Below are 15,921 nucleotides of genomic sequence, written 5' to 3'. Positions count from 1 at the left end.
GAAGCAGGAGAGCGAAGTCCTCTGGCGATGAGCACGTTCCCTCTTTCAGGTTCTAGTTCTTCCACCTGGAGGGGACTGTACCTGAAGGCAAGCGCCCACGTCTGACAGCCTTCCCAGCACCATCTCCTCACTGTCCTCATGCTGCTAGTAAAACACGGAGAAGTGGATTTTTCTGTAGATTCCGCACCACCCGACCGCCCCACACCCCTAGCCCTGAGGCGGAGGGAGCGGTGGCCGAGGCGGGCGGGGTGGGAGGGAACGGGCTCCAGTTACTGAGCATGCGCTAGGCCTGGTGCATGCTCAGTGCGGCCGGCAGCTTCCCATTGCGGGTACCCCCGGCGGTGGCAGCGGTGGCGGCGGCGGCAGCGGCGGCACCGCCTCCTCCTCACACTCCCGGGGTGGCGGGGTTAGATGAGCGGCCCCAGTAGCGGCGAGGGCGGCGCGGGGGGGAGGAGGAGAAGGAGGAGGAGGAGGAGGAGGTCGCTGTCTTTGTAGTCTCCCTGCTGCGGGAGCCAGAGGCCGCCGCCAGAACCGTCGTCGTTGGAAAGGGCTGTGAGCGCGCGCGCGTGTCTGCCCGCCCGGCCCGCGGGGACGAGGCGGCGGCGGCGGCGGCGAGGATGATGATGTGCGCAGCGACTGCCTCCCCCGCCGCCGCCTCCTCGGGGCCCGGCGGGGACGGATTCTTCCCAGCCGCCACAATCTCTTCCTCCCCGGCGCCGGGGGCGCTGTTCATGTCGGTTCCCGAGGGTTCCGTAGCTGCCGCGGGGCTGGGGCTGGGGCTGCCCGCTGCAGACTCCCGGGGTCACTACCAGCTGCTGCTGTCAGGACGGGCCCTGGCTGACCGCTACCGGAGGATTTACACAGCCGCGCTCAGTGACAGGGACCTGGGGGGCAGCAGCGGTGGACACCCGGCCTCCAGGTGCGTTGTGCCTTTCCTTGTGCCACATGTCTCGTGTGCACCCGTGTGTGTGCATCTATGTGTGTATCCATGTATGTGTGTACTGAGCTTTCAGTAAGCGCTTGATGCTGGTGGTAGAGCACTTAACGAGATAGGAGTGTGCGGTGGCTGTAGTGTTAGATCCATGTGTGCGTGTGTGTCTATGTCTGTCTGTCTTATGTGGGGATTTATGGAGGGTGGGAGCTTAGCCTGTGATGCTAGGAAAGGTGATGGTGCTGGTCAGTTATGACACGTGTGTGTATTGTTGAGGAAGGAGGAGGCATAGGTAGAGGATAAGAGGGTAACACGAATAGAAATTGCAGGAGTGGTGAGGGAAGTGGCGTTTCCAGTGTCTCTGCGGCAATGTTATTTGCACGCCCCCCCACCCCCATGACATTCTTTTCTCTCTTTGCTACCCTCTATAGAAGAAATCAGCCTTTTACTAAGGGGAGCATTGGTGTAGGTTAAGGTTAGTGTCATTATTTATATGATGAGTTTTAAATTATCAGGCTAGACGTTCCGTTTTAAGATATTTATGAGTAAGGGTTGCAGATGGAGATTTATGTAGATATATAAATGAGAAAGTGTCTAATGGAGATTTTCAGACCTGTATTTAGATAACTGGGCCTTTTGGCCTTCTAGAAATGTGTTTTCAGCTGCTCTTGTGTCTTCATGTCCCATCGGCCATTTCCCTTCATTTTCTGTTTTATTTCTTCCGTTACTTATAGAGTAGAGGGGGTTTTGTGGGAAAAAGGAAAAACTGAAGAACTTAAAAATATGACAGCTGGTGTAGTGTACAACTGCCACTAGTTAGAAATTTTGATTAGCTCCTAGCTTTCTTTCATTTAGATTGCCTGTGCCTTCAGCTTCCTTGATGTAGATGCTCATTCACTTTCATTTTCTTTTTCTTAAAATGTGGGTGCCTGTTTTGCTAAGGTTTCTCCCTTTGTTTTTTTTCCCATGCCCTTACATGCCATATACCCTGAAGGATGGTGACTGACTTGTTTCACCAGCTTTGACAGTGCTTATTGGGAGTTGTCTTCATCTTTTCCCACAGCTTCTCACAGTGCATTCGGAAAGCATAGTAGGGTTTTGTCGAATGAGTTAAAAAGTTTACTATATTTACTGAATGTGCAGTTTATTAGGCAATGACCAGATGTCTTTTTTCTCCCATTATGGAAGGGGTTAGGCTGTAAGTCGGGTATTTGTAGTTTATCAGTATGCATTGTGTTTCTCCATTGAGACAGTTGTGAAGATGGAGCTTTGTTCACACCCTTTCTGGGCAAACCAATTTTCTCATGTGTACGATTATTTTTGGGATTGAGCACATGAGTAATTTTCTCATATGGATATAAAGGTGTGTAATTGCCCTTTGCTGTCTAAACTGAAAGCCAGACTGATGCAAGTCTGTTTTTTGCTAATGGTTTTGAAAATAACAAAACCACAGTAGAGAGTTTGCTCTGATAATTAGGTATAGTTTTCAGCTTCAAGTGTCTAAATTATGACACTCTAAATTAATACATCTGTATGTACCCCTCTCAAAGATTTAAAATTATTTTGTGTTTTTCCAGACTTATGCAATAATTTGTGACTGGTATATTCCTGTTTTGGCTTTCAACTACTCTACTTGTACAGTATTGTGATTTGTGTGGATCTAGAACTGATTAACAGTATTAGACAAATTAATATTGGTGAATCATGTACATAAAATTTGTGAATGATCTATATAGTCTTTGGTCTATTTTTGTACAAATTGTCAAAGTAATGAGAAATTTGGTTCAAGTATTTCAAGAAATAGTGAAGCTAGCCTTATGATATTATCTACTGATGGTGGTTTCCAACATTACTATTTATGATAGTTTGCTTTATTTTCTTCTGAGTTTTAGCGTGCAACTACTCTTTATTGAAGATTTGATTAAGGATTCAGTCACATTTCTTATTAAAGGTGATGGGAAAAGAAGACTGGGATTTGGGCTAATGAATGTTATAATTATTTGTTTAAAACATTAGGTGAGTTAGAGGATGATAGATACAGAATGGAATGAGAATAGATGGAGCTTTAGTGATCAACAAGTTTGAAGGTATGAGAGAAAGGAGAAACTGAAAAAAAGAGATCAGAAAATTAAAAAGAAGATAAAGAGATCTCTGGCCCTCGGAAAGTAGATAGAAAGTTTTTTCAGAAGTGTTAAGTGCTGAAGAAAGTTAAGCATATGTACTAGGTCACTGAGAAGTTTTAGGAAGTGGTTATAGTAGAGGGATGGGGCGGGAGTGAATGGGAGTAACCTGGGGGAAATCAGGGCTGCATGAAGAATAATCAAGTATGGGAGGCAGGTAGGGTATTAAAATATGGAAGAGTAAGTGGAGAGGGAGAGATTAAAGAATTGTGAGGGGGGATAATTGATAGAAACATGTCAATGGAATATCTTAGGAGCAAGTTCAAGATGATGGGGAAAGTTAGTCTTTGGCGAAAGTTAGGGGCTGGTCTTTATTTAGACCGGGAGGATTTATTTGTAAATATACAGACTGGGAGTTTGTTGAGGGTGGGAAACATGTCCATTTATTTTGGTGATCTGAATGACTAGCACATTTTTGTGGCATTCATTCTGTAAATATGAAGTGCCTACTGTGTGTCTGGCACTGTTGTAGATGCTGAGGATGAAGCAGTGAGCTCAATAAATAAGATCTCTACTGTCTTAGAACTTTCACTCTAGAAGGATAAATAGATAACTGATAATTTCAGTTAGTGATAAGTAACTATGGAGGAAATGCAACCAATTTCATGTGATAGAGCATTTGTATTTGGGTTGTTATAAGTGACATGGTTATGAAAGTTCTCTGAGAGTCGTTTAAGTTGAAATGCAGTCATGAGGAGGCAGATCTAGAGAAAGAGTGTTTTAAGAAATTATAAAGGTCCTGAGATGGGAACAAGCATGTTGTATGCAAGGAACAAAAACATGGGGAGTGAATTTCCAACCACAATTGAATGAATTAATCACTATACTTTATACTTTGGTAGTGTTAGGGTTGAGAAACTGAGTGAATCAAGCCTAATGGAGTATCTGTGATCTCGATGGCATAGGAATGTGGACTCTGATGCTAGACTGGTTTTAAATCCTGGCTCTGTCATTTGCTAGTAGTGAAACTTTGAGTACATTGCGTAACTTCCATGTAAAATTCAAATACTAGTTTTGATCTGTTTGTTCAGAGTGAGGACTTTGAGGACTTGAAGAGAAGACAAAAATCTTGTCTTTTACTGTTGCTTTTGGTCTCAGTGACTGTTGAATGTGGGAATAACTCATTCAGTGAGTATATGTGTTTTTGAATGAACGAGACTTATCAAAATTGGAACATTCTTTTGGGGAAAGGGTTGGACAGGAAAGGATTGTTTGATCAATTCTGACTGTGAATAATATAACCTTGCATTTGGGAAGCATCATAGCTCAATGACTGGATTGAGACTGACTGCCTTAGTTCAACTGCCAGTTTTACTTTTTTTAATGTATTGAATTGGGCAAGTTAAGAGATTTTGTTTGTTTCTTTACATGTAACATCATAGGATTTTCAGAGGATATTGTGCCCATACGTAAGTGCCAATAAAATGTTAGCTGTCCTCATCATTCTTAAAATCACATTTTAAAATTTCAATCATCCTGTTAATATAAACTTTTACACTCAAAGGAGACATGGAGATAACTTCTAATCAATTGTTTCAAGGTTAAAGTATGACTGGAAGTCAAAGAAAAATAGAAATTGAAGGTTTTTGGTAACAGTGTTTGACTGTTTGGTGAAAAGGGCAGCGATGCCAGGAAGGAACTGATAGACTGTGAGATAAAGAGGAATCAGGATATCTGAGTCTTGCAGTGGTAGAACAATGTTAGTAGAAACAATAAAGGAGATTTTGACCAAAATGGGGAATTACTTTTTTTGTCTATGCTATTTAAACCAACATAGTTCCTTCAGCTCTTTTCTTTCTTGTTAGAAATGGATTTGAGCCCATCCTACAGGCACATAGGATTCTAGTTGTAAGAGGTTAAATAGTTAATCTAACAAATATTCAGGGATTATTACTTAGCCCTAATTGTTTGTCTTGTAAAGACTTATACACTGCTGTTCTAGATTTGAGAGTATTTTCTATCTAGGAATGAAAGACACAAAGGCAGATACTTTTGAAAGTGTTAAATGAAGTAGCTAAGACAGCATAATCTGTTATGACAAAGGGGTGGCACTCTGGGCCTGCTCACATATAAGAGTAGAGATGAGAAAGCAGTTTATGGGTAGGTAATGGTGAGATTTTTCTTAGCTCTAGAATGTAGGAATCAAGAGGGAGAAGAGCGGGAATTCATTCTGAAAATGGAGGCTTTGGCCAAAAGTGCAGGGCATCTTGAAGAGCAAGTAAGAATTAAATTTTACTCTGGAAGTATTAATCAACCCTGATGGTTTTGAGCAAGGAAAATCTATGGCTGTAGGAGTGTATTTATTTTATTTTTTATTTGTTCTTTTTGGTTATACATGATAGTAGAATGTATTTTGACATATCATACATACATGGAATATAACTTTCCATTCTTGTGGTTATAAATGATGTGGAGTGTAGGAGTGTGTTAAGAAATGATGTGGAATATATTTGTGAATAGGTAGTAATTTTCTTCTTATACTTGTTACATCTGTGGAATCCTGTGTAAGGTATGAACATGTTAAGTCAAGGACAGCTCTGTTGGTATATAGTAGGTAGAAATGTGAAATGAATTAGTTTCTCAACTCAAGAGAATAATCTTGTTTGGGGTCTTAAAATAAATGTTAATTTAAAAATACTTTCACATTTTACAGTATTTGTTTAAAAATCAACATATTGCACCAGGTGTGGTGGCATATGCCTATAATCCCAGCAACTTGGGAGGCTGAGACAGGAGAAGCCAGCCTCAGCAATTTAGCAAGGCCCTAAGCAACTTAGTGAGACCTTGCCTCAAAATAAAAAATAAAAAGTACTGGGGATATGACTCAGTGGTTAAAAGCTGTTGGGTTTAATCTCTGGCACTCCATAAATAAAATAAATAAATAAAATCAACAGAATGATCTCATGTTTTTCTCAAAAACAGATTAAACATGCAGTATCTTGGGGGAGGGGTTAGTTAGGTTAATTGAGGTTTAATTTATGTACCATAAAGTACACTCTCTTTAAATATTAATTTGAAGAATCTTGGAACCATCACCATAGTCAAGTACAGAACATTTCCATCACTTCAGAATGTTTGTTTAGGCCCTCCTACTCCTACCCCCTGGCTATCATGATTACTCTGTCACTAATATTTATCTTTTCTGTAATGTCATATACATTTAGCTTCTTAAGGACAGGGCCTCAGATACTTTTCATCTCTTAAGTCTTCATTAGATTTTGTTTAGACATTTTTAGTAAGGATATTTTGTATATAATGCTGAATACTGCACTTTGCTTCCCATCAGAGGTTGTCAGTTTGTCTCACTGTTAAATGGTACTGAGTCTGATTACTTGGGTAACATGGTACCCAGTAGACCTTACCTCTGTAGATGTATGCTTTTTCCATTTGTAATGAGCACATAATCATGGATTAATGACTTTGGCACACTGAATATCTTTCACCTAATGGTTTTAGCATCCTTTGATAATCCTTGCCTGAGTCAGTAATTTCATTATGGATTTCAAAATGATGAATTTCTGTATAATTCTATTATTCCTTCTATGTTTGTTAGCTAGAGCTCTTCTGTAAAGAAGAATTTACTCTTATCAACTGTAGTTTGTCCTAAGAAAGCAGAGCAAATGCTTAACTCACTTCTCTCTTTGTCTGGTGTCTTAGTCCAGTGGTGGTGTGGTAGGTGCTGTTAGGCCCCAGATCTCTCCATACTCAGTTTAGCACATTTTTCTCTAGCTTTATGGGAATATTGGTAGCTAAAAGTAATCACAGCTGAGTTCCTACCCAGGCATTGCCCTGAGCTAAAAGAGCTGCCTCTCCCAAAGGCCTGCCTTCTCTTCAGGGGCAACCAGTGTCTTTTCTGTGTAGGTGTATAAATGCCTGACCCTTTTGCCCTAAGGTAAGGTAACTTTGAAAGCCCTTTCCATCACCTTTGTTCCCCAGGGGACTGGCCAAGATCTTCCTGTGACTACATCATACTTCAGCTTATTTGACTGCTTAGTCCTACTCCATTTATTGCCTCACAGCTGTTGCTACAGCGAGCACTCCACAATATATTTCTGGTGTGCATATCTTCATTTCAGTCTTTCCTGAGGGACTCTACCCAGAACACGTGGTACCAGGAATACTCCAAGGAAGTAGATTTCAAAATGACACTTTGTGCAGTGGTACACACCTGTCATCCCAGCAACTGGGGATGCTGAGGCAGAGAGATTGCAAGTTTGAGGCCAGCCTAGGCAACTTTGCAAGACTTTGTCTTGAAATAAAAAACAGAAAGGGTTAGGATGTAGCTCAGTGTTGGCATACCTCTGGGTTCAATCCCTGGTACTCCCAGAGAGAGAGAGAGAGAGAGACAAGCAGACAGACTTTGGAGCTAGATTTATGTGCTAGCTGGCAATGAGAACCCCATTCTGAAGTATCAGTATCAGTGGAGACCTAAGACTGATAGTTCTTTACGTACTTTGACTGTGCCACTGTAAAAATTTTCACTGGTGTAAATTGGAATGCAGTTCCTGTGGGAGATAATCCACTAGTGGAACACTATCTTGGCCTTTTTTTGTGTGTGTATGTGAGTGTGGTGCTGGGGATTGAACCCAGGGCTTTGTGTATGCAAGGCACACACTCTACCAACTAAGCTATATATCTCCAGTCCCTATCTTGGACTTTTGAGGGGTTCAGGGAAATTATTTATTATTAGGACAATGTAATGAGAGGGCTGTTGATGAGCAACATTGATGGGTAGGAGAAAGATGATAAAAGGCTAAAGATAATTCAAGAAAAAGTGTAGAAAGAAAAATTTTTATTAGCAACATGTAAAAGAACACCTCCAGTAAGGAGGAAAAAGGCTAAAGAATAGACCCTGGAGACTTAATTGTAAGGATAGCAGAGCTCCAGGATATGTTTAATTCACAACACTGATCCTCTGCTAATGTCAGGGTCACTGTTCTGGTTAGGAAAGGATGGAATCCTTACCCTTAGGCTCAGATATCTAAATTGATGCACTTAAAAACTGTGAACCCCCAAATTTGCTGAATGCTGTGGGCCTGCAAATTGGCCTACTTCTGCTGGCTAAAGGGTGCTTGTGTGAAGACTAACCAATAACTAGAGTTAATTTTCAGTAAAATCTACTTGGAGGTGCTGGACCCAGGGAGGAGGAGACTGTACACACACACATAGACACACACACACACACACACACACACACACACACACACACACACAGATAGATTCCCATACTGCACCAAGGCACCCCAAAGCACCACAGCAAATGCACTGGAATGCCATGTATTATTTCAGAATTTCAAAAGAAACATGGCAATGCCTGTTACAAACTTTTAGCTTGAATAGTAAATGTTTTTGACATTCAATCATATTACATTCCTTTCTATATTGTCATATTTTTGTGAAGTTGGATTTTTGGTAGTTGCTATGATACAAATCGTGTACAGAAATGTGGAAAGCAAAAGAGGGTGGCATGCTCAGTTTCATTCTGAGAAGTTTTTACAGTGCCCAACGGGTGTAAGTGTCCTGTAATTAAGTAGTTGTCATCAAGAATGAAATGAAAAGTATTTTTCTTTCAATTTATGTGTGTTCTTTAAGTAACTGCTAAATTGACAGCACATAAATTATTATTAATTATTTGGATCTAACTACTTTATAAATATTACTGTTAAGTAATTTTTTTTGTCTGTGAGTATGTGGAAAAAATATTGATGATGGCTGTGCATGAGTTCAGTAGAGGGTTTCTGTTCGTCAGATGTTGGTCCAGCCTAACAGCAGCAGAGACCAACCTTCAAGGAGACCAGCCATTTCTTATATCTTGGAAAGGACTGTGGTTCATTTTGACTGGATTTGACATATTTTCTGGGTATGAGTTTGCCTTTCCAGCTTGTAGGAACTCATCTGACACTACTGGCTAAGCACATGGATCATTCGAGACTAGGGATCCACTTTATAGCAAAGGAGGATCCATGAGATCCATTTGTCTCATCATGTACCCTACCAGCCAGAAGTTACTGACCTGATAGATTATTAAGCTTTATTTTGATGGCAGAACTGAACTTGAACCTGATACCCTGCAAGGTTGGAGTGCTATTCTCCCATGCTTCCAATATTAAGAAGAACACATGAAAAGTAGAAGTGGCTCCACTTAGCATTACTTTCCATGATATACCTGGGGAATCTATGCTTCTCATCTTCATAACTCTGACTGCTAGGGATTAAAGGATTCTATTATCAGAAGAGAAACATTTCCAACAGAAGATGCTTCAAGAATCCTGTTATACTTGAAGCTACAGCTGCTGCAAAGATGTGGGTCTCCTCTTCTACAGAAAGAAGTCTCTGGATAGGGATAATGTACCTGTTTATCTTGAGGAGGGAGGACTGCTGTTACACAGTGGAGCACAGATGTTTGCCATGTAGGTGATCTGAGGGGTATCTCTTGATATCTCCCTTTCCAGTGATGATGGTAAATGGACATGAGAAAGTCCTGATGACTACCACATGAGGTCAGTCACATGGATTAGACTAGCAGGTATGCTAAACAGAGATAAAAGAAAATCTTCCATAATGTTGGAAAAATGATCAGAAATTGTCAGTATCAGTTTTGGTCTTGAAATGGTTGTTGGGGAGCAGAATACATATTAACTTCTGGAAATTTTCCCCAGAAAATGACACTAACCAAAGTCCTGGAGAAACTTGAAAAAGTTCTTATTTGAAACAAAACAGTATTTATTTGAAACAAGAAAATCCTAGTAGGTGGACTATAGTCAATACTATAAAGTGGAACCCAGATCTCCTCTCCAGAACTGAGACACTCATTCCTTCCACCTATGGGAGCTTTGGTTGATTGAAGACTCTTGTTTGAGATCTCTTTGGATATAGCCTTTGGCTGAAGAGAGTCACCTTGCCCTGTATGACTTGATTGGTGGGGACATTTTATAGCTTTTTAGTGCTGCTATAACTTTTCTTCCTGTTTTTCAGTGGTTGATACTGTCATATAAACTCTTGTAAATTAACCTTGTGTTTGTGACCTTGCAAAACTTATTATTAATTTTAATAGTTTTGTAGATTATCTGGAATGTTCTGTGTAAATAATTGTACCTTTTTGATCTCTAGACTATTAGTTTTCAGTCTTTCATTGTTAAGTGTAATGTTAGCTATAGGTATTTTGATGGTTTTCTTTTAATTAATCCTAGGAAATTTTATACTATTCTAACTTGGCTCATAGTTTTTTTCATAAATGCCCATTGGATTTTATTAAATGCTTTTTCTGCCTCCGTTGAAATGATCATATATTAAGGGATAAACAGAAAATTCCATTGTATTATTTTTTGAACATTAACTTAGCCTTGTATTCCTCAGACAGACTTATTTGTATGGGATCTATTATTAAATTTGATTTGCTAATATTTCATTAAGAATTTTCAAGTTTGTGTTTATAAGGTGTATTGGTCATACTCTTTATTATCTTTTTTAGTATTTTTTTTTTTAAACAGTATTGGGAACCCAGAGCCTTGTGCATGTTAAGCATATATTCTACCACTGAGTTAAATTCTCAGACCTTTAAAAATTTGTTTGAGACAGGGTTTTGTTAAGCTGCCCAGCTGGCCTTGAACTTATGTTCCTTCTTCCTTAGCATCCTGAGTGGCTGTCTTTTTGGAATTGTCAAATTTTAGTATTACAGTTATAAAATGAATTGGGCCAGATGTGGTGGCACATACCTATAATCCCAGGAACTCAGGTTGCTGAGGCAGGAAGATTGCAAGTTCAAGGCTAGCCTCAGCAACTTAGCAAAGGCCCTAAGCAAATTAGTGAGCCCTGTCTTCAAAAAAACAAAAAAGAAAAAAAAAGACTGGGGATATAGGTGAGTGGGAAAGTGCTCCTGGGTTCAGTACAAAATAAATAAAATAAATTGATTAATAATTCCTCTGTATTGTTAAAATGTTTGCATAAGTTTGATGTTATTTCTTTTTTCTTCTAGAATATTTGATTGAATACACCAGGGACACCATCTGGTTCTAAAATTTTCTTTTGGGGAAACTTGACAACCTCCTTTAATAGATAGCAGGATAAACTTTCTGTTAGTTTTCATGTCAACTTTGGTGTTGTGTATGTGTGTGTGTGTGTGTGCGTGTGTGTGTTGAGAAATTTGTCTACTTCATCTAAATTCTTGAATAAATTTAGATAAATTTCAAATATTTAGATAACATTTCAAAAATTTAGGCATAAAGTTGTCCATAGCATAGCATTTTAAAATTTTCATTAATGTCTGTGAGTTCTATGACAATAATTCCATTTCTAATAAAGGCAATTTATTTTAAAGCAGTTTTAGGTTCATAGCAAACTAGAGAGGAAGGCACACAAATTTACCACCCACTCCCTGAGTGCACACATGCATAGCACCTCCCATTATCAACATCTTCCACCAAAGTCATATATATATTTTTACCATTGATGAATGTACATTGACACATCATAATCACTCAGGTCAATAATTTATATTGGGGTTTACTATTGGTGTTGTACATTCTGTGTATTTGGACAAATGTATAATGACTTGTATCTATCATTATAGTATCATACAGACTGTTTAGCTTGCCTAAGATATGGTTTGTCCACAACATCTTACCCTTCAAGATCAGACAACAACTGATTGTTTGTTTGTACTGGGGATTGAACCCAGGGACTCAACCACTGAGCCACATACCCAACTCTTTTATTTTGAGGCAGAGTCTCACTAAGTTACTTAGGGCTTTACTATGTTGCTGTTGCTGAGGCTGGCTTGGAACTTGTGATCCTTCTGCCTCAGCATTCTAAGTACCTGGGATAACAGGCCTGTGCCACCATACCTGGCTGATTTTTTTTTTTTTTTTAACTGTCTCCATTGTTTAGCTTTTTCCAGGATGTCATGTTTGGAGTCATATGAACATTCCATTTTGTGGTTTGAGCTGTTAATTTTTGTGAAGGGTGTTATGTCTATGTTTAGATTCATTTCTTTGCATTTGGATTTTGAGTTGTTAAGCCGTCATTTGTAGAAAAGATTAATTTACAACACCCACCCATTGTATTGCCTTTGCTCTTTTGTCAAATGTCAGTCAACTCTATTTATGTGGGTCTGTTTCTGGGCTCTCTATTCTGTCCCATTGATCTGTTTGTTACTTGTTTAATTGACACCACACTGTAGCTTTATAGTAATTCTTAAAGTTAGGTAGTGTCAGCCCTATAAATTTTTCCCCCCTCAATATTGTGTTGGCTATTCTGAGTAATCAGTTTGTCAAAATCTACAAAATAACTTGCTTGGATGTTTTTTAGGATTGCATTGGATCTACAGATCAAATTGAGAAGAACTGACATTTTGATAATATTGAGCCCTCTTATCTACAAATATAGACATTTCTTCATTTATTTAGTCAGTTTGATTTCTTTCATCAGAGTTTTGTCATTTTCTTCATATAGATATTGTACTTATTTTGTTAGATTTATACCTATGTATTTCATTGTTTGGACTGGTAATACAAACATAATTTTTTTAAAAGTTTCAATTCTACTGCTGATATATAGGAAAATAATTGTCTTTTGTATATTAACCTTGTATCATGCAATCTCACTGTAATCTCTTATTAGTTACTTGAATTTTTATCTCTTCTTTTGGATTTTCTACAGAGGCAATTAGTCATGCTATTTTCAAACAGCTTATTTTTTCCCTTTCCAATCTCCTTTTCTTGTTTTATTGTATTAGTTTAGACTATTAGTCTGATGTTAAAAAAGAATGGAGAGAGGATATATCCATGCCTTTATCGTTCCTAATCTTACAGAAAGCTTTTAATTTCTCACCATGAAGTATGATGTAGGAGTAGGGTTATTTTGTTGTTGTTGTTGTTGTTGTCATAGTGAGGATTGAACCCTGGGGTGCTCTACTACTGAGCTACATGTCCAGCACTTTTATTTATTATATTTTTATTTGCAGCAAGGTCTCAATAAGTTGTCCAAGCTGGCCTTGAACACCAGAGTCTCCTGTGTCACTCTTCCAAGGAGATGGAATCATAGGCATGTACCACTGTGCCCAGCTAGCAATAGGGGTTTTGGTAGTTATTCTTAATTACATTGAGACATTGCCTCTTGATTTCCAATTGCTAAGAGTTTTTATCACCAATGAGAGGTTGCCTTTTGTCAAATCCTTTTTCTTTATCAATTGATATGAACCTGTGACTTATCATTTTTAGTGATAGATTACACTAATTTTTTCAGATGTATACCTGGATAAATCTCACTTGGTTGAGGCATATAATTTATTTTTATATATTGTTGGATTTGATTTGCCAACATTTTGTTGAAGATTTTTTGGAACTGTTCTCATGAGAGATACTGGTTTATAGTCTTCTGATGTTGTAATGTTTTTGATTTTAATATTAAAGTTATGCTGGCCTTTTAAAATGAATTGGCAAGTATTCCTTCTGAATCTGTCCTCTCAGATATTGTAGAGAACTTATGTGATTTCTTCCTTAAAAGTTTGATAGAATTCACCAGTGAACTTTTGGGACTTTCTGTTTTAGATGATTATTAATTATTGATTCACTTTCTTTAAATAGTGTAGACAAGCTTATCTATTACTTCTTGTGTGGGTTTTGACTGTATTTTTCGAGGAATTATTTATTTCATCAAATTTGCGGGCCCAGAGTTGAATAGTTTTCCTTTTTCTTTCTTTTAATGTCCCTGGGATCTGTAGTGATGGATCCTTTTTCATTTGTGATAAGTTTTTGTGTGTCATCATTTTTTTCCCCCCACTTAATTGTTCTAGCTGACAGTTTTATTTATAACTCCAGAGAACCAGCTTTTGACTTTGTTATTTTATCTTTTATTGATCTGTTTTCTTTTTTTTAATTGACTTTCTTGTCATAGTTTACCTCTGTCTACTTTGAGTTTGCTTAGCTTTTTTTTTTTTTTCTTAGTTTCATACGATAGAGTTTTAGGTCACAGATTTTAGATTTTTCTTTCTTAATATGTTAAAGCTATTAATTTTTTCAAAGTTCTGCTTCAGATGCATACCATACACTTTACTTGCTGTGTATTTTTAATTTAGTTCAAAATATCTAATTTTCTTTGTGATCTTAATTGACTTACACATTATTTAGAATTTTTACTTATTTATCAGATACTTGGTGTTTTCTTATATATATTTGTGTGTGTGCATGCATATATGTAACTTTCTAATGCATGTTTTGATGATTTTGCTCTTTATACATTATCAGGGGATGTTGGTTCCCCAGGATATGTTTGTCTTGGTGATTGTACTGTAGACACTTGAAAAGAATGCATGTTCTGCCATTTTTGGATTTAGAGTTCTGTAAATATCAATTAATTAAAGTTGGGTGATAGTTTTGTTTGGATATTTTATGTCTGGATTTTCTTTGTCTAGTTGTACCAGTTACTATAGAGAGAAATATTGAAAACTCTGTGAATTTGTAGCCTTTTAATTTTGTCAATTTTTGTTTTTGTCTGTTAGCTTTGTATACATTGATAATTGTTAAAAATTACTGGTGTATTATTTCATTGTGACATCTCCATCTCCAATAATACTCTATGAGATTAACTTATTTTTCTAATGTAAAAGTTATTCCAGATTTCTTATACTTACTTTTTGCATGTTTATATTTCTCTGTTCATTTTATTTTTACCTGTCTGTATTTTTATATTCATAATTTCTCTCCTGTAGGCAGCATGTATAATATCTTACCATCCTCTTACTACAGTACTGTCTTTGCCCTTTAATTAAAGCATTTAACTCATTTATATTTAGTGTAATTAAGTTACTGATATGATTGACTTTAGATCTGCCATTATGTTTGTCTCATGTACCTCTTTATTTTTAATTTTTTTTGCTCATTTTCTGCCGCCTTTTGTATTATTTTAAAAACTTTGTTCTAATTTACATGACAAAATGCATTTTGACATATCAAACATAAATAAACATTTTTCTGGTTGTATACGATGTAGAATCACACTGGTCGTATAATCATACATGCACATAGGATAATAATGTCTGATTCATTCTACTATCTTTCCTACCCCCCATACCCCCTTCCCCTCTTTTTACTCCCTTCTGCCTAATCCAAAGTACTTCTATTTTTCTCTAGCTCCCCACTCCATTGTAAACTAGCATTCACATATCAGAGAAAATATTTGGCCTTTGATTTTTGGGAATTGGCTCATTTCACTTAGCATGGCAAGTGCCATAATTTCATTCTTCTTTATGACTGAGTAATATTCCATTGTGTATATATACCACATTTTCTTTATCCATTCATCTGTCGAAGGGCATTTAGTTTGGTTCCATAGTTTAGCTGTTGTGAATTGAACTGCTATAAACATTGATGTGGCTATGTCACTATAGTATGCTGATTTTAAGTCCTTTGCGTATAAACTGAGAAGTGGGATAGCTGGGTCATGTGGTGTTTTTTTGGGGATTATTTTTTCACATTTTATTAATGCAGTCTTTTTGATTTTATCTCCCTATGTTAATTTCTTTATGCTCTGGGGATTATACATATATACCTAATCTTTCACAGCCTAGAGTTGTTTTTGTTTTGCTTCACTGAAAACAGAAAACTTTCTGCTATACAAATCTTTTTATTCCCCCTCTCTAACTGATATGTATGGTCTAGTTGTCATATATTACGGCTACATACTTTGAAAACTTCACCATATGATATTATAATTTTTGCTGTCAAGTCATATATTTTAAAGAACTGAAAGAAAAAATGTTGTATATTTTGTTTACCTGTATATTTATTATTTCTGTGCTTCTTCCTTCATTCC

General features: G+C 37.6%; 1 protein-coding gene across 1 annotated transcript in view; it reads left to right on the top strand.

The window, feature by feature from the left end:
- The first annotated feature begins 387 nt into the window (after positions 1–387).
- Mycbp2 (MYC binding protein 2) overlaps positions 388–15,921 on the top strand; it is a 269,456-nt gene continuing 253,922 nt past the window's right edge. The window contains 1 exon segment of the mRNA XM_047552904.1: positions 388–919. Within this exon segment, the coding sequence (XP_047408860.1) occupies positions 618–919 (302 nt within the window). The 5' untranslated portion in view covers positions 388–617.

Source organism: Sciurus carolinensis, chromosome 5, assembly GCF_902686445.1.
Source record: "Sciurus carolinensis chromosome 5, mSciCar1.2, whole genome shotgun sequence".
NCBI classification, from domain to species: domain Eukaryota; kingdom Metazoa; phylum Chordata; class Mammalia; order Rodentia; family Sciuridae; genus Sciurus; species Sciurus carolinensis.
This window is presented reverse-complemented; position numbering and strand designations above follow the sequence as displayed.